At 31.8% G+C, this 20,533-nt stretch overlaps 1 protein-coding gene across 3 annotated transcripts; it reads right to left on the bottom strand.

Annotated features, from left to right (window-relative positions):
• Window positions 1–441: 441 nt before the first annotated feature.
• On the bottom strand, window positions 442–3,789 carry LOC110710654 (tubulin beta-6 chain-like). 3 transcript variants are annotated; one of them, XM_021888982.1, is made up of 4 exons: window positions 3,644–3,789; window positions 2,045–2,454; window positions 1,515–1,784; window positions 442–1,423 (listed from the first exon to the last, which is right to left on the bottom strand). In XM_021888982.1, exons 2-4 carry the CDS (start codon window positions 2,436–2,438, stop codon window positions 750–752), a joined length of 1,338 nt encoding a protein of 445 aa, XP_021744674.1. In that variant the 5' UTR covers window positions 2,439–2,454; window positions 3,644–3,789; the 3' UTR covers window positions 442–749. The 3 variants fall into 3 exon arrangements, with proteins under 3 accessions (XP_021744674.1, XP_021744675.1, XP_021744672.1); XM_021888983.1 differs by having other exon boundaries at window positions 2,045–2,443; window positions 3,644–3,753; XM_021888980.1 differs by having other exon boundaries at window positions 2,045–2,496; window positions 3,644–3,728.
• Between the last annotated feature and the right edge of the window lie 16,744 nt (window positions 3,790–20,533).

Genomic DNA, 20,533 nt, shown 5'->3' with positions numbered 1-20,533 from the left:
TAATTTGTACTAAAAAAGACCATTAGAATTCATAATTTCAACAATATGTGGGTTTGTTAACTATGTGGTCATGTTTGTTTGTTCCTCATGTCCATTTCATTTGCTGTGTAATAGTAATTGATTTTACAAGTAAATTTTGTTTAACGATCTGATTTTATACTACTTACACATTCTACTTAATCAATATTATAGTTTCATAATAACATATTTTGAAAATTTTCAGACTTATAAATGACTAAAGATAGAAATGATTTTAATTACATGTTGACATTTAGAGAAGGTCAGAGTTTTAATTTATGAACGCAGAGGATTTGAACACCAGAACTGCTGGTTTTTGTTATAATTGCAGTGACAAATGGATTGGAAATGCCAAAAAACTAAATGGATGCCACTCATTTAGAGCATTAATCATTCAGCATTATTATTAGATCTTGACTCAAATTCACGCAAATATTAACCAAACAAAAAGAGAAGGAATGCAACATTACAATACAAAATATGACAACCAATTGGTTGTATAGAGCAGATAAAATCCCAGAAAGTAAATTGGGCATAGCAACATCAAACCATGATTAATATCAAATATGACTACATACCATAAATCTTAATGCTAGAAGATATAACATGACCAAATACTATGCACCAGGCCCACCCCCAATCTCTCTACCACTCTCCCCTCCTTATACACACAAATCATCCACGGGTAAACACATCGACATTTATGACCAATTTAATTAAGCTCTTCTTCCTCACATGTGATCTAGTTCGTCCTCTTCATCCTCGTACTCTTCCTCATCAGCGGTAGCATCCTGGTATTGCTGGTATTCAGAGACAAGATCGTTCATGTTGCTCTCTGCCTCGGTAAACTCCATCTCGTCCATACCTTCTCCAGTGTACCAATGCAAGAAAGCCTTCCTCCTGAACATAGCTGTGAACTGCTCGCTTACTCTCCTGAACATCTCTTGAATGGAAGTTGAGTTCCCGATGAAAGTTGAGGCCATGCTCAAACCACGAGGTGGGATGTCACAAACACTGGACTTCACGTTGTTAGGGATCCACTCAACAAAGTAAGATGAGTTCTTGTTCTGAACATTGATCATCTGTTCATCCACCTCCTTAGTGGACATCTTGCCACGGAACATGGCTGAGGCGGTGAGGTATCGCCCGTGCCTGGGATCAGCAGCACACATCATGTTCTTGGAATCCCACATTTGCTGGGTAAGCTCAGGGACAGTAAGTGCACGGTACTGCTGGGAGCCACGTGAGGTCAAGGGGGCAAATCCAACCATGAAGAAATGGAGACGGGGGAAGGGAATCAAGTTCACTGCAAGCTTGCGAAGGTCAGAGTTCAATTGACCAGGGAAACGAAGACAGCAAGTGACACCACTCATTGTGGCTGAGATTAAGTGGTTAAGATCACCAACTGCATCCAAATAACAGGAATTGATTAGAGAAACCAAAAAAAACAGTAGCACAAGGGGAAGAAAAACAAGGTGCGACATGAATATACTCACAGCTGGGTGTAGTGAGCTTGAGGGTCCTGAAGCAAATATCGTAAAGTGCTTCATTGTCCAACACCATACACTCATCTGCATTCTCAACAAGTTGGTGAACAGAGAGAGTGGCATTGTATGGCTCAACCACTGTGTCTGAAACCTTTGGTGATGGGAAAACAGAGAAGGTGAGCATCATCCTGTCAGGGTACTCCTCCCTAATCTTTGAGATCAACAAGGTACCCATACCAGAACCCGTTCCTCCACCCAAAGAGTGGCACACCTGAAATCCTGCATTAGAAGAAAAATTAGGCTCAAATCCCAACATTAGAGCACAAAACAGCGGTCAATGGACTTTTAATCAACTTGTAGGCCTTGTACTTTGATTTATACATATTGAGTAGTACAAGGATGAATTTCTCTTATTTCATAAGCCATGAGATTCAAGTGAAAGCAAGCGAATCTAGTTAAGCCATACTAGTCAAGCACAAAAATGCTTAAAATTTGCAAGTGATAACCTCATCCAGTCATACAGCAAAGTAAAGAGATACCTTGAAGGCAGTCACAGTTCTCAGCTTCCTTTCTCACAACATCAAGAACAGAGTCAATAAGTTCAGCACCCTCGGTGTAATGACCCTTAGCCCAGTTGTTACCAGCGCCAGATTGTCCAAAGACAAAGTTGTCAGGGCGGAAGATTTGGCCATATGGACCAGTCCTAACAGCATCCATGGTACCTGGCTCAAGATCCATCAACACGGCACGGGGAACAAATCTTCCACATGAAGCCTCATTGTAGTAGACATTGACACGCTCCAATTGCAGGTCAGATGTACCGACATACCTTCCAGTGGGGTCAATGCCATGCTCATCACACACTACTTCCCAAAATTTAGACCCAATCTGGTTACCACATTGACCTCCCTGAATGTGAAGGATTTCTCTCATTTTTCCTAAATTAAAACTTGGATCATTAAAACTTGGATTAGTTAAAGTTCCGACCATCCTGAAAGCAAATTAATGTAAGCCCATACTAATCACAATAGTAAGCAACTATAATAGCAATAAACAAATCAAAATAAATCAACCGAGTCTCTTCAACCACTATATAGCTGTACTAAGCAATCTGGTGAAGATAACACTAACACAGATGTCAACTTATGTAAGTCAAAATAGCATATGATCCAGTATTAATCTTCCAGTGATCATAGCATCACACCAACACACACTTGCAAATAATGCTCGCTAAAACTTAAACTAACATCTTAACATATTAAAAAGCTGAAAAAAGGCACTACTGAATGATCATAGCAATTAGCATTAAGACAGCATCATATAATGACAGTATGAACATATATACGCAAACTTCTAATCAAATGATCATATCATAACGAAAGCAACTCAATCAATGGATCTAGGTGAACATATATCCACAAACTTCTAATCAAAATTACAAACTCCTCGGCCCAAGTATACGAAGCCATATATCATCAAAATCACACAAATTCAATAGTAATCAACACACTAAAATCTACATTTCTACGCTAATTGCTAGTTCGACGCCTTCACTCTTCATATTAACCACATCAGTTCAGTTCAACAATATCAATATAATTAATTCACAAAATCTAACCTAGCAATACAATTTTCGGAATTCGGAAAACCATCACAACACAATTTCTGCTCAAATTACTTAGATCGAATCAAATCATACACTACTAATCAACCAGATCTATGCTACAACTTAAACAACAGTGATTATTCACCATTTTAAGCAAAGTGAACTCAAATAAGACGATTAAACCCTAATTTTCGAACAAAACTAGAAATTAAAACTTCAAATCACAATTCATCACAAAATGTAACGAAATCATAATCAAATTCAAATATCGAAATCACAATAAAACAAAATTGACATCCACACAAAACATTAAAACCTAATTGAAGCAGATTAATGAACAAGATCAAAATGATACTTTAAAATTCATCAACTAATCCATTATTCAAAACCGCAACAACAAAACCAAAAAAAAAATCAAAATAAAAAACAAAGATCTCATCAAATTTGAAGTAGATTCAGAAACTAAACCACAAATTCGAAAAAAATTCAACAAAAATCATGACAAACACAAATGAATAATGTAGATTGATACCTGTAGTTGAATATGAAACTGAAGAGTTCGAGGAGAGAGAGAGAGTGAATGAGTGAGGACTGAGGAGAGAGAGTGAGAAATGGGTGAGAAAAAGAAAAATCCAACTCCCATCTAATGGCTTATAAATGAAAGAGGATTAAATCGGACGGCTGTAATTATTTCCCTCCTTTTTAATCAATCACCGATCGGGTGCCGTTGGATGTAAATAAATGGACGGTTGAGATGGAGTTTTAGGTTGCTTGTTATTTTCAGTGATAATTTTGAAATTGTATTTGGGTTAGAATTTAAAATTTTGAAGAGACGAATATACCCTTGAAGAGTACTGCTATTTCGGGAGGTTGATTAGGGGTATATGCGTAAATTAAGGAGTTTTACCGACGGTTACTTGGAGGTGTTTTCCACGCTCTCATGGTGTCATTTAAGAATTCTTCTCTAGTCAAGCTGCTTACCATTAATAATTGGTCTGCAGGAGTTTTCACAAAATATTAAATTCATTACCAATAATTTAATTTGTACTCCACTTTGATCTTCATATTAAAAACAATTTACACTTTAATTTTTTTTTTCTTCTTAATCAGTAATTGTAACATTTGAAATTTAGGGGATTTTGTGTGGCCGGGTAACCCCTAACCGAGTGAACTCTAATCAAATTCCTGAAGTAACCAATGACCAGTAACTCAATAACCACTAATCGAATAACTCGAGTAAACCCTCAAGTATCCCCTGATCGAGTAACTAGAGTAACCTTTGACTGAATAACTCGAGTACTTGACCGAGTAACCCCTAACCAAGTTCCCCCTCGAGTAATCTCTGACCGAAAAACCTGAGTAACCTATAATTGGGTAACTCAAGTAACCCCTAATTAGGTAACTCGAGTAAACCCTGACTGGAAAAAACTTGAGTAACCTCTGATTGGAGAACTCAAGTAACCCCTGACCGAATAACTCGAGTAACCTCTGCCACACAATGTGACTAGCCATGTATAAAAATTTGATTTTATAACTTTTTAAAACTGTACGAGTACATTATCAATACAATATTTTTAATTACATCCATATTTTATAGTTGACTCCTTGGTTTGGTTTATAAAGTCCATCTAAAATTGAAAACATATTTACAACTACGAATTATTTAAAAATGGAGGGAGTATGTTATAAGCAAAAGGTTCACCATTGGTGTAAAAGGACCAAACTAGTGTCTTGCCAAATACCGAGTAATACAAACAAGTAAAACAAAGCTGCAAAAATAAGAAATAAAGTAGAAGGTAGCATATGATAAAAGGGATGCCTTGGTAGAGTATAGAAGGCTTCAGGAAGAGTCTTAGTACCATCACCATTAGTCATGGTTGATTGTTTACTAAAGGAGTATGTTATACTTCGGGTCTGTTCTCTTACGTTGAAATTCAGTTCAGTTCAGTTCAGTTCAGTTCAGCTCAGTTCAGTTCAGCTCAATTCAGTTCAGTTCAGTTCAGCTGAGTTCAGTCAATGAAAACAGGCCCTTCGTATATTTGGAGTTAAAGAAGAAATTAAACAAGTTTTTTAAGATAATTGCCCAATAACTACAATGCTAATTGAGGCTAAAACACCTCCCTATATAAATCCCTAGTACTAGTAATGTTGCTATACACGATGAAATTTGTAAACTTATAGAGATTTAAGAAGTTCAAGCTTTCTTTGGCAAATCTCTTTAAGGAACCAATATTTCATACTCCGTATAATACATCCAATTTAAGTACGGACTCTATGGAGTACTCAGTATATTTATAAAGTATTAATTTTTATTTTTTATTTTAAGGATTAAGACAATGCGACAAATACGACAAGTAAATCTCTTTCGGAAGGAGGAAGGACTAGTTGATGGTAGCCCATGCATCCTTAGGTCCCCTTGAGAAGTAAGAAGCGATTGGATAGGTTGGAAAATGAAGGACAAAATCCAATAAGCAAGTGTTGCATTGCAGGTTGCAACCACATGAGATATACGGCTGGACACATGCATATTTGTTACTTGCACATGTCTCTGCTCCTATTCTTTCTTAATACTACTGACAACTGACTATTGCATCGTCCTGTCTATAATTTTAACACAAAATTATGATGAGAACCCAATATATTACTGTACTGTTGATGAGTGCACCACAACTCGATCAAATGCTATTTTGTACAGTATCCCAATCCGAACCTTTAAGCTTTAAAATACGTAGTATATAGAGTTGGATATGGGTCGGATTGACATGTAAGTCTGGACATATATGGACTCACTTATGAAAGATTAACACGACACGCTTGACTACTTTTAAGCATGATCCGCTTGAGTATGAGGCACACTGACACAATAGTGACCCTGACACATTTGCTTACAAGACATGGCCTATGTCCACCTTAAATTGTACATAGTGCTGTCGTGAAGGACGAAACCAGGAGAGGAACTAGGGTAGCAGGGTCGTATTATTAACATTAACTCTAGTTAATATTTGACATTGGTATATAGTTAACTTTTTATTTTGCTAATAGAGAGTAGTAGGCTAGATTTGGATATCTAAACATGACATTGTGAGATTGTGACCTTTGCTTAGGTTCCAAATTTAAGCTTCCTTGTTCTGTCTATTTCCTACCTAATCTGGTAGTATAGTAACCAACACTCTAAAAATATGATTAATTAATCAGAAAAGGGTCTAATGATTTGATTAAGAAATCAATTATGGGTAAGAAAGGGTGTGTTCTTGTAATTATTGATATCCTGTCCACAATGTTGCATAGCTAACTATTGACTATTCAACCACAAAGAGGAGAGGAGGGCCAGGGGTGTGGAATTCATATTTGGATATGTGTATCATTTAAGGGAATTCACTCAATTTATTTAATTTTTTTTAACATTTTTTTCCCTATCAATCAATTATAAGTTTTAACTTATGGCTTTGTTCTCTTTAATTTACTTCTTTTTTTCCTTTAGGAAAAATATTTTCACTTAAGTTAATTTTATTTTATATATATATATATATTTGTACTTTTTACTTAACATAACTTATTTGATTTCTAGCACATACATTTTTTTTTTCAATATGAGAAGAACTCCTTCTCCTATCATATAGATGAACTACAAGTATTTTAATTATTATTATTATTATTATTATTATTATTATTATTACTTTTTTCTTCAAATCTTATGCAAGATGGATATAATGCTATCACCTTGAAAGTAATATGTCAACATTAGAATAAAAAACATGTCACCTGGCATCACTCAATTCCTTTTTCCAAGAGTCAACATTGAGTCATGATAAAATATCGTGTTAGATCGAAAAAAAATAGATGAAATTGCTATATATTCACTCAATTCCTTTTTCTTTGCACCATAGACCCACAATTTGTGAGACGTTTTTCAATTAAATGGAGCAAATAATAAGAGATAGAGGGAGTAAATATATTTTTTAGATTTTGGTTCAATCAACATATGGAGTAGGAGAGCTTGTAGTTTTAAGTTTTAAATCTTGTAACTGTCTTTCAAACAAAATATAAATGGAATAAGACTCAATCAAACATCATAAAAGGTTTTTAACCTAAAAGCCCTGCCCAATTCTAGTCTTCTAGACTACCCAAACCATATTTTCTTAGACTACCCAAATCACATTTTTATTGGGCTAGGACATGAGATGGGTCATTGACGATCAATTCTATATGCAACATATTTACTTTATCTAGATGAAATTTCAATTATCTTTGACTATTTGGAAAAATTATCACTTATTATCCATATTATGAATAAAATTTTAATTATTACCTCTATTTCAAGTCTATTTTTTATGCGATTAATTTGTCTGAACTTACATAAACTAAACTTAAAATGTTTCTTATACAAAAATTGCTAAATTTGTGGGCATGTTAAAAACATACTCCGTACAACAAATGGATGAAAGAAGTCCATATAAGTCGAAAAATACAAGACCTTAAATGAAGCAATGTAAGAGAATATATTTTGTCTCTAAAGTCTAAATGTGACAAGGTTGTCCAGTCTACCTCAATTAGAGAGGGAGTCAATAATACAAATCCTAAGCAATAATTAAGGAGGGCCCAAATTCACTAGCCATTTATTAAGTTAATCCGAGGACCAAAACTAGACATGTAGCCTTTTAACTATTGCGAGGTCCACTATGAAAGGGAATTCAACAAAACAGCTAGGTGGTTTGTAGGCCATACTACCAAGACCAAGATCTTAACATTGCAACCAAATTGATTTTTTTTACTTAATTGCTAATTAAGTACAAAGTTTTCTTGTAACTTTAGTTAATTGAAGGGGTAAATGAGAGGGTGGAGGAGTGATAAATCTATAAATTAGACAGGATTTCATTATTGAGTAATTATGTCATTGATTTAGGACACAAAGTATATAATTCCTTTGATTATATATCGTGGAGTATACAAGAGTTTCAACTTAATATCCATATTATAGTAAAATGGCTATACATTCCAACATAGAACATTTATAATACGACGTACCTTGTTATTCATTATAGTAATTCTTAATTTCTTATACTCCGTAATTACTAGGACACTCCCACATATTTCATTGATTATATTATTGTGAATTTGTGATCACATTATAATTTGATTTGGAGCTTTGGATCTAACAAATTGCACTTCAAAGGAACAAACAAATTCTCACAAAATTTTCATTAATTCAGTGTACGTTTGGGTGATAAGTATGGTTTTGTATTGTGGTTACGTGAAGCTATTGTTGTGAGTGAGCATATATAATATCATGTCCAAGCTAAGGATTTACTACTCATTTTCACAAAGAGGTGTTATTAGTGGGTTCAAACCATGGTCATATAATCAACTGAATTTTATGATGTGAAATTTGAAAGAGCTAGGTAAGCAACATTATTCTCTATTTTTTGGGAACTACTTATCTACTACGTAGTTATCTTATAAGATTTTACAACTTTTTTCTTGTAAACGTCAACCAAATATATCTACTCCGTACTATGTTGTACAACTCAAAAAGCATTGAAGGTACTACTCCGTAGTATTTTTGTCCAGTATAAGAAGTTTGTTTATTAGAGTCAACCCGAACTAGATTCGGGTCATATTTCAAGATATGCTTAAAATCTATCAAAAAATAGTGTAAAAACTTAATATTATTGTGAAATATGAAATTTGGGTTAAATCGAGTTCGGTTCGGGTTGGATTTGAGGTTCTCCGATAACTTCGGGTCGTGTTATCGGATTGGGTCAGGGATTGACAGCCGTAACCCAAACATTATACTAATGTATATATACCACCCCCATTTATTATTATGTGCAATAAAGGGGTATTATTTATGAGATATAAAATATTTTTTTTACAAATAATATAAAATGAAGATAGTCGTAATTTATATATTTTTGATAAGAATTATACTACAGTATATTGAAATTATGTGCTTAATAGAAAAGGACAAATAGACAATATGCTAGTTTTTTTATTTTTTAAAAAACACACACACGAAGGAAGCAAAATTTTGAAGACCCAATTGGAATGACTCATAACAGAGTATTGGGCTTTGGTACATCGAATTTTATACTTTTTAGGGTTGAAAAAAACCTTTAAACCTACCAAATTCTATTAATTTTGGATTGCTGGGCTTTATATCACAAAATGAAAGAATGATGAATTTATAGGTGGGCTTAGCCCACAGGATCCGCAAACTTCCAATTCAACAGTAATAGATTTGATTAAAATTTTTGTACATCCCTAAGGGGGCGTTTGGTCCGCGGATTATAGGTATTAGGTATGGATTTAGAATGACCAAAACCCATACCATATGTTTGGTTGTCAAAAATATGATTTTTAAACACATACCTCAAACTCATAAACCATGAGGTATGGGGTTTAGAAACCTTGGGGGAAGGTGGGTTTGGCTCATTCCATTCCCTTAGATATCAAATATATGAAATTGGGCGTTTGGTTCGCGGATTATAGGTATTAGGTATGGGTTTAGAATGACCAAAACTCATACCATATGTTTGGTTGTCAAAAATATGATTTTTAAACCCATACCTCAAACCCATGAAGTATGGGGTTTAGAAACCTTGGGGGGAAGGTGGGTTTGGCTCATTCCATTCCCTTAGATATCAAATATATGAAATTAAGGGGATGATATTTCATTCCAGAATTGAACCAAACACATGGTATTAAGTATCAAATTTCAACCCGATACCACCTTAACCCTATTCCTGATTCCAAACCTATACCACTCGAAGAACCAAACGCCTCCTTAAGAGGATGATATTTCATTCCTGAATTGAGCCAAACACATGGTATTAAATATCAAGTTCCAACCCGATACCACCTTATCCCTATTCCTGATTCCAAACCTATACCACTCTACGAACCAAACGCCCCCTAAACGAGAAACATTCAAACATATGTATGTATGGAAGATCGATAAAGAATTTGTTTGTCATATACAATTTTACTCAAGAAAATATTGATTTTTTTTTCCGAAAAATGTTTTATTTTACTCATAATAGCTTTGGATGACCAAATCTCGTTTTCTTTGGGTTTTGGGTTTCGGTTTTTCTGGATTGGGGTTCGTATTTTTTTGTGTTTAGGGTTCCAACTTGTACGTTTGAATTACTTAGGTTTTGGGGTTCGAATTAGGGTTCGAATTATTTAGCCGTGAGTTTGCACAATACTTTCTCATCATAACACAAAACTATATGTCTAGATATTAGTATATACATTATATTTTTATTCATTTCATTTCTCCCATTTTAAGTTGGATGACACAAAACCTAGCTAGCTAGTTCAAAAAACTAAAGACTCCCAAGACATTCAACTTTTCCGTTCAATTTTGATTTTAAAGTATGATTACTTGGTACTAGATACTAGGGCCTGTTCTCATAGATTGAACTCAGTTGAACTGAACTGAATATTTTATAAGAGAGGGAAATTAGGAGCTGAACTGAACTGAATTGAAAATAAACGTATGAGATCATGCCCTTAAAGATGTAAAATTAAATGATGAATTTTATAGCCATGGTATATAGGTTAAATAAATTAAATCCCACACAGGTTTATATCATCTCATACATAATTGATGCAAAAAGTGGCGGAATTTGGATTAAAAAGAATGATGACAAATTTGAATCTCAATATCTAATCCAATGTTCATAATGAAATTATTGCGCAAACTAATTTTAAATCTTAATATAGGTTAAATTAAATTAAATTAAATTTCACACATATGTATATGTATTGAAGACATTTTATGTTTATAACTAATTTTGAGGCCAGGTCTTAATCTGTCCTTAGAAAGATTCGTTCGTGGATGGAAAAATGAAGAATTAACTCGACCCTTGGCAACAAGACATGTAAGGCGGAGATGTTAAACAATTAAACATGTATTGTTTTAATTTTTCTTTCATTTTAGATGCAAACAATTATCGTAAATTCATATCACATCATTTTAATATTGATGTGCCTATGATTATCCTTGTTGATTCTTGTGTTTACAATGTGAATTACAAAGTGATATTCCTTGCTACATCCTACTTAAGATAATCCAATTTGATAATGATAGCACCCTTTGATTTCTATCAATATAAATAGTCATAGAAATTTCCAAAGTACAATATATCTAGTTCTATAATTGATCAAAACAAGTAACATGACACAATATTCTTCAACCACACAATACATCCTTATATTTTTGTTTCCTTTTTTCTTTGGAAATGGGAAGTGACATAAATCACATAACATACATCAATCATAATATGTATCTCATCGAGTAGTACTTGAGACTTAATAGGTTCCATATATTCATTCACCAATAAGAAATGATGACCTAAAAAGGACCAATAAAAAAAGTTAAATAAAAAAAGTCCTAAGAAAGAGTGGAACATTATTCATTGATGACTTGATGTTAGTATGAAAGCTTCATATTGATGCTCCGTAATTAACGATAGTTTCCTCATCGCCATCATAATTGGTTTGGCCCTTTTTCATGCTAAAAAGATCGAGACTTGCCAGCTGCTTCAACGGTTTGCATTTTGCTTGTATACCTACCCTTCCCCACCCTCCGGCCCTCTCTTTTTTTTCTAGGTTGATTGCCATTTGATATCCGACAAAACCTATTAAAACGGACTAAAATAGAAAGTGGGTAAAAATATGCAAGTAACCGTCTAAGAGAATGAATGATACAAGTATATTTTATGAAACGGAGGTAGAATACGTGGCTGAATTTTTTTATTAACATGAAACAACTCTTTTGCGATAATTTTTTATTAAAATAAAATAACTCTTTCCCAGTCTGACTATACATGTGGTTATGCCTTAATCTTATATACATGTACTACTTAATCCAACTCCATTTCTTTTCGTTAGTTTACTTTGTACTTTTATTCATTCATATTTGGTGGTAACACTTTTGCTTATAGATCACAATTTTTTCTAATACAAACTCTATTAACAAGACTTTTATTTCTCCATTTATTACAATTTATTTACACATCATGATTCACATGATCCTCCTTGATTTCTACTAAAGCATCAATTGTAACCAGCATTTAGAAATAATGAAATATATATACTCTTTCCATCCCTTAAAGATTTTTGCCTTTCTTTAAAAAAATTTCTTAGCATACTCTATATTCTATACTACTCTTCTTTAAAGATGGCTCTAGGTCGTGTCGGGTCGTACCAGACCCACATGCTTTGGGGTTATTTAGGCACGGCCCATGGCTAGGCTCACGAGGTTCGTGCTGCGTCGGGCCGAAGTTTTTAAAAGGTTGGGCCGTGCACGGCCTAGACCCACGTACCATCGTATTGGGCTTGCGTGCATAAGTAAAATTGCATTGATTTTAGCATATGCTTTGTCGTGTCATGCCTTATCGTGATTATCCAAAATAAAGGCAGTCTAAGCCCGGTCCATGGCCCACACGCACAGTATGTCGTGCCGTGCTTTTTTCGTGCTGGCCCAAACCGTCCCAGTGTCATCTTTACTATTCTCTAGTATTAGGTTTATCATCTCGGACACTTTAGGTTTATCATCTCGGACACTTTTATGATAAAAAAAATCTACTAAATAACTCAATACAACTTTTAATAAGGTAAAAACTAAGGATGAGACAATATTTAAGGGACCAAGAGGCAAATAGACTATATAGAGTAGTGGTATGAATGGAAAAACACAAGTATAGTAATGCATGCATGGTAGAAAATGGTCCTACACCCATGTGCGAGTGCTACAGGCTTTGGACACTCGCAGACAATATACTGTAATTCGAGTACTAATTTATAGTTGTGCCTCTTTTCTATGGACTTTTACAGCAAGCAAGCTGAGGCAGGTAATTTTGGTCAAGCTTTGTTTCTTGAATCTTTGACTCGTTTTAGTGCTAATAATAATGCTAAATCACACACTCATCATGTTACTATGTTAATTTCTGCTAGTACTATAATTATTATTTCACCTTATCTAATCTTTATAACATACCGTATGTAAGTAAGTCGGTTTAAGTGTATATAAGAAGTCATAAAAGGTATTCCTAACTCCATTTCTTTAATTATAGTACTTTAATTATAGCACGTATTGAGAGGTATTGAAATTAATATTATTATATGCACACAATACAAATCCAACAATATATATTGAAGTTTTTATCAAAAACAATAAACTTAATATAATGAGTGTTTTAAAAACTTGAAAACATAGATTTTATTTATAAGATTTGATCCCACTATAATATAGTATATATTTCGTATTTATTATATTATGTGTTTTATATTCTAATACACATAACTGATATAATTAAAGGATTCAACCGTCATGACATTCATGCAATAACTCGATATATTATTATACAAGCTTAAACTTCAATTGATTAGTAATTCAGTATTGAAGTCGAATTATTTATTTATTTATTTTAAGCTTAACTAGCTAAGGTCATTGAAGAGACTTTTACACTTCATTGATGTAGGATGCATACTTAGAACTCATAAACACTTGAAATAAGCTAAGGGAAAAAGAGAAGGTAAAAAAAAAAAAAAAAGGTAAAGAGGGTCCATGCATATAAGGTGGTATGGTCAAGGTGAGGGTGAAAGGGATAACACATAGGGTCCAAAAATGGGCTCACTTATGATAATTTATTTTGGAGACAAAATTTACATTAGTATCACCATCGACAAAGCATGAAAGATACTAATTGATGTAAGCATTTGATTTAATATAAGTTGGATAACAAATTTATGAGGCTTCTTATTAAAGCTCCAAATCAACAATTTCATTACAGTTGGAGCATTTATGCTACTCAAAGTTAGCTAACTTTTGTTTGACATAAGCTTGTTTTTGCTTTATTCGCACTAAATAGTTGCATTTAAATATTTGTGTGATTAATTAAGTTGTTAATTAGTTGGATAGTTATGATGGTCGATTATACATTAACAAGAGGGGTTTTTTCCCCTTATTATATATGCGGACCGTTTGTATTAATTTATTTATTTTCTCATGTGATCACAAGGTGCAAATATACAAATAACTTTGATTTCACCATATATACACATTTGTAATTGATTGTACATTGAAAATTGCTAATAGTTAGATACCTTAACCTAACCTATATGCCATGCAATCCAATTTCCAAAGTGATTAGACCCTTTGCCCAGGTTTAAGTGAGTTCAGTTTAGGGCTATGTTCTTTTGAGCTTTTGGGCAAGCAAAATAAAACAGAATAGAGTAGAGCATAACAGATTTCAACAAAGCAACTCAAAAGAATAAGGCCAGGTCTTAGTGTTTTCGAGCGTGGCCCTCCTTTGCATTAAAAAAATGATACCTTAACCTAACTTATATGCCATGCAATCCAATTTCCAAAGTGATTAGACTCTTTGCCCATGTTTAAGTGAGTTAAGTTTAAGGGTATGTTCTTTTAAGTTTTTGGGCAAGCAGAGTGTAAAGCAGAGCTGAGTAGAGCATAACAGATTTCAGCAAATCAACTCAAAAGAACAAGGTCTTAGTGTTTTCGAGCTTGGCCCTCCTTTGCATTAAAAATATGTTTAGTGAATTAAAGGAAAGCTGGTGAAACTTGTCTAATACCACCCCTTTTATTTTAACAAGATGGCATTTAGTGATGCATTTAGTAAAGATCAAGCTACTTAGGCATTATTCAATCACTTAATTATTTAGTGTTACAAAATTAAGTGATCGAATAAATATATAATGCATATGCCATAATGGTACCTTATTACCACCTTAATTAGCATAAAAGTTAAAGAAAATCTATAATTATTATAGGATTTTTTTGAAAGTGGTTATTAAAAAAATAAAAAAAATAAAAAAATTAAAATAAAATTACTCCACATTTTTATCTTTAAGTGCTATTAACAAAAATGTCAAAAACCTAGTGAAAGCGTAAAAATTAAATAGTACATGCAAGAAAGTATTGCTACATTAGGGCCTATTCACATTTATTAAACTAAGCTGAACTGAACTGATTGGAGCTGAACTGAACTGAGCTGAGCTGAAATGAATATTTTATGAGAGAGGGAAATTAAGAGCTGAACTAAATTGAACCGATTGGAACTGAACTGAACTGAAATTAAGTAAATGTGAACAGACCCTTAACTCATATTTAAATCTTTAAAACTACCTTAACCTATAGTAGATATATGAAGTGATATTTAAAGGTGATCGATGTTATATTGCTTAATCAATTTGAATTTTAGTTATAAGTTACATTTTTATAATCCTTATAAAACTTATTTTCCTGAACTTATCTTATTATAATAAAACATACAAATTACTTTATATAGTAATCCTTACCGAATTATTAATTTAATTAATAGTTTGAAATTGCAATAGATTCTGTTCCATTATTGATCAAGCTCATTGTGTAAAGATAGAACTTAAAGTGGCCTGGTTTGGTACATACAATGGTACCCCTACTTTAGCTCGCAACTTTGATAATTAGATCTATCTCTAAACCTGCGGCCACTATACATACTTTACAGTTAGACAATTTGTCCTTTTTTAGAAGTTGCTTGTATTTTTTTCCTTTTCGTTGATTATTATTGTTGTAATCAATAATTAATTTTGCTGATAATATTCACATTACTATATCTTAGGATAATATCCAAATAAATTGTCATGCATTTTGAAACATTAATTTTTTGTAATTGGTTTTAATTTGTTGTCATTACCTTTACTATGATTGGTATAGGTACATTATAATATTGAAGAATCTATCTATTATAGTGGTTTTTTTTGAGTAATAAATTGTGCTATTTCGCTATTATTAAAAGAGCTTGAGAGAATGATTATCATTTTTCACACGAAGAGATCATTATTTTATTTGTTTCGGACTTTTAGTACATGTTTGAATTTGTTCATGCCATATAGGCATATAGCCTCTATATTCCTATATAGATGGTCAATTTAATTTGATGTTGCTGCTAACATAACTGGATTGTTTTTTGTTTTTAATTTTTTGTTTTTTTTTTAAAAAAAAATAACCAAAAAACTACTACGTAGTTGTTTTCACTTTTTGTTGTCAATTTTTAAACCCGTCGTGATTTTAATAAGTTTGACCAATTTTTATAAATTCATTATATGACATATTATATGGTTTTGAAAAACAAAAAAATAAAAAAAAAATTAAATAGAAAACTACGTACAATAATACCTTACAACCCCTAAATCAAAAAAATTTATTTCTTGTAATAAAACTTAATATAAAACGTTTGTGGCTAACCAATTATTAAATAATTGTAATTTGTAAATAACCAATTCTAGAAATTCTATACACAATTCCAAATTTCCAACCGGCCCTAAGCCTAATCATAAATTGTTATTTTTTGAGGGAGCCTAATCATAAATTAAGTAGTGATTAATTATTGCTTTTGGCTCTCTAGCCTTTCGCATCTTTGAGTAATATTTTAGAAATAGTTTGTGATTCATCCCTAATATAATGGTGTAGTTTGGTCAGTTAGAAACTAAAAGTTTCATTAGGTTTGGAATATTAAAATCATTAGCATAACACTAAATTAAGTGTGGGACATTGATTAATCATGAGAGATAATTACTCTCACCAATATCAACTACCATATGTCCCTCATAAACCCAAGCAATCAATAAATTAAACCAAAAGTATTAAAATTTTTAAGCATTTAATTTTGATGTTGTAACTTATGGGGCTAACCATTGCACCTTTATACCCTACAAAATAAGGGTAGGTTGAAGATTAGAGATACTATATATCCTAATTACTTTGGTAGTTCTTACCACAATCTTACACGCTAATATGCTATAAGAGAATAAGCTTATATCTTGTCTATGTGTCAATTTGTGATTGCTTAGTGGATTATACAAATTAGATAATATCTATTTTTTTTTGTTGCATTTTAGTGCTTAGCTACTTAGGCTACCTTTTTGGCCAACTTAGGTAATTATTTTCACATGGAATCCAATTTATTCAAGGAGTTGGACCAAATTCATTTACATTCATATTTCACCTTTACTTTTTGTAAGATTGTCAAGTTTGTTAGGTTATTTAGCATATATATTTGCATAGATCACCATTATTTTCCACATATATTATTGTTCAATGATGACTTTGTTGCACTCTATCAAGTTTAGATGAGTCCTAACTTCAATCTATTAACTTTTTTTTCTATATATAAAGTATAGTAGTAAGTAATATTACCTTGTTAAATTGGTACCTCTCACATCTTTTGTTGTTTAGGGAGTTACAAAACAAGTGATGAGAATCAATCCTATTATGTTAAAATTCGTTAGGAATAAGGAATAAGTTCCATCTTTGTCCTTAGCGGGATTTGATGTCATAACCTTTGAGTCAAGAAACCAAATCGTTATTATCTTTAGGCTAAGATTTAAAAATGCATTAGTATAAAGAGTATATGTACATGGTACATTAAGTAATAATAATCATTGGCATAGGTTCTTTCGTTTTGTAAATACTAAAAACACAATTAAGTAGATTGCCTCATCGACACACACAAACTTTGAATAATTATTATCGCTAATGTTGAGATAAGAAATTAAAGAGTCCTCGTAAAATAAAAAATAAATGTATTTATAGATATGAGTGTTCTCTGATCCAAAATCAACAAGCCAATCAACCTCCAAGATTATGCATCTTACATGTGCGAAAAAATCGTACTTGTACAAGTTAGGAGAAGTTACTGATCATAAACATGCAAGTAAGGTAAAACATCAATTCTTGGAAGTTAACTAATTTAGCTTGGATTTGGTGGTTTGGCATATAGTTGGAAGATACATTATTATTATATATTATTTGAATATTTAGTACATATGCATATATCCTTGTCGAGAAAGAAACTATAAGCCAAATTAATGGACCCATATATATCACATACAAAGTATGATATAACAACAACTTTCGTTAGATTTATATATCAAAGATTTTAGTCCAATTGTAATTGTATTTGCATGTAATATTGTATGAAAATGATGCAAATCAGTCAACACCTGAGACCTAACATTGCATGTGATAGCCGCTCGTGGATTGTGTATGTCGGTATTAATAGTGACTTTATGATTTGTCCATTCTTCTTCTCAAATCACAATCCATGCATCTTCATGTTTGTTTTAATTGTGTGAACTATCATGCATACCGTTATTAACTAATCCACCTCCCCACCATGAGAGAAAATTAATCAATTATCAATTATATTACATATGCTAAATATTTGTAACATTTTCGTTCTTCCTTTTGATTTCTATCACTTATAAGAGTTATAACTGGAGTTAAGTTTCTTATATCAAGTATAATCCAATTCTGTATATGTTAGAAATAGAAAATCTTGCGTGGACCTGGTTCACAATAATATTATTGTGGACTTAAGGTTTATTCACACGTAACTGGCATTATATTCAATATAGTGACCCTTATTTTTAACATAGTAACTTTATTTTTAACACAATAACCTTTTTAAAAATTTGAGTGACCTTTAATGTTATTATGAAGTTAGAGTACGACATTAAATTGAATAGTGACCTAATTTTAACATAGTGATCTTTATTATTCATATTGACCATTATATTAAAAATTTCATTAAAAAAATTAAACTTTTATAGCTTTTATAATGTCACAATAACTCTTATTTCAACATAATAACCTTTATTTTAATATAGTGCATTTTTTTATTAATAAAACAATCATTTGGTCTCTAATGTTAATGGTCCACAATAAATTAGTGTGAACCAGGTCCATTTAAGAATTTGATTGTTAGAAAACTAACTTGACAACTTTTATCTATATATATATATATTAGGCATCTTAACAAAGTCACACATACTTACTTTGTATTGAGAGATTGATTAGCATTATCAAATATCATATTTTGTTTACATGAAGAATAAATGAAGAATAGTATTATCAGTTTTGATAAATTATAAAAACCAATTTGAAATTCAACCATCAAATTAAGTTTTTAGTTGAATTGGTCCTCTAACAACTATTTTCAATTTAAAATAGTTTACCATATCGCTGTGTACGCATTTAAGAATCATTAAGGATGCAAGAATTTTATTTTATTTTATTTATTTATTTATTTATTTATTTTATTTTAGGGTTCAATTGAAAAAGTTCTCTATCTAATCTAGATAAAGAGTCTATGAGATTCATACCCTTTTTCCACCCAAAAACAAAGAAAGTAAGCGGAATCTTTGAAGTGCAACAATTTGTAGACGGCGCGCAAGAGAAGTCCTTTAAGATAATTAAAATAAATAAGAAAAGAAGCTATAACACATTAACAAGTAATTCGCCAAACTCTAGCTTTTCCCATTAGCTAATCATCATTATTCAACTAACTAAATTATTTATTAATTAATCCACTAGATTAATAATATATATTACGCAATTTTTGAGTCTAAATCAATCAATCGTTGTCATCTATCTTAAACTAAAGTCATAATCAAGTATGTATTATATTCATCTAATTAACGATAATGATCACACACATTTTGACATCACAAGTACTCGGTATATATATTAGCAAGAAACACATTTTTCTGTTTTATGGAAAAACCATGTGATCGATAATCACAAAAGTTGTTTTTAGTATCTATCTCTTTCAATGAGCTTTACCTAACATTGCATAAACTATGCTAAAAGTTAAGAGCAAAATTTTAGCTTTAACAAAATTATTAATATATCTTTAGTTTATTAATCATCCTTTTATATTGTTGTAAAGGAGAACATATATAATTAATACGAGTATAAATTAATAGACAATAGTATAGTACGTACGGAGTAACATATTTGCTTAATTAGTTATTTTTATAGTCTTGAGGTGCAATTGTGTTTATATTATGTTCTCCTCGCCAAGACTTTCTTATCATATTCTAATACAAGAGAATAACATTTTCAATAAAAATATATATTAGATTTAGTAGCATCATCATACTTTGAGCTTACTCCATTTAATATAATTGATAAATCCTTAAATTGGCCCTTGAACTGGCTAATTATGTGTCACGGATTTATAATTGCAATGATTACAATTTGGACAATACTAATAAGCTTAACAACCCCATTAAAATACAAAAAATACTTAGTATATGCTTAATTGAATATTAATAGGGAAGGTTCATCTTCAAAAACAGGTCATCTCATAGTAGATAGATTTCATATGCATCCAAAAATTAGTTGCTTCTATATAATCTAGTTCCAATTGGATGTGCTCGTGAACTAATATACTTTGTTATTTACAACTCACAATTATAATTATTGTTGAAGAAAACAATTGGATGGAAAATTGATAGCTTTTCACATATCATTTTCAATATGTTCCCTTTTTCCTTGTCATTATCAACAAAAATAAAAATAAAAAAAATATATCAAAGTTTATAAAAGTTAAAGTATATATTTTAGATGAGT

This window comes from Chenopodium quinoa, unplaced genomic scaffold, assembly GCF_001683475.1.
Source record: "Chenopodium quinoa cultivar QQ74 unplaced genomic scaffold, ASM168347v1, whole genome shotgun sequence".
In the NCBI taxonomy this organism is placed as follows: Eukaryota; Viridiplantae; Streptophyta; class Magnoliopsida; order Caryophyllales; family Amaranthaceae; genus Chenopodium; species Chenopodium quinoa.
The sequence above is the reverse complement of the archived record's forward strand: the minus strand, read 5'-3'. Positions and strand labels throughout refer to the sequence as shown.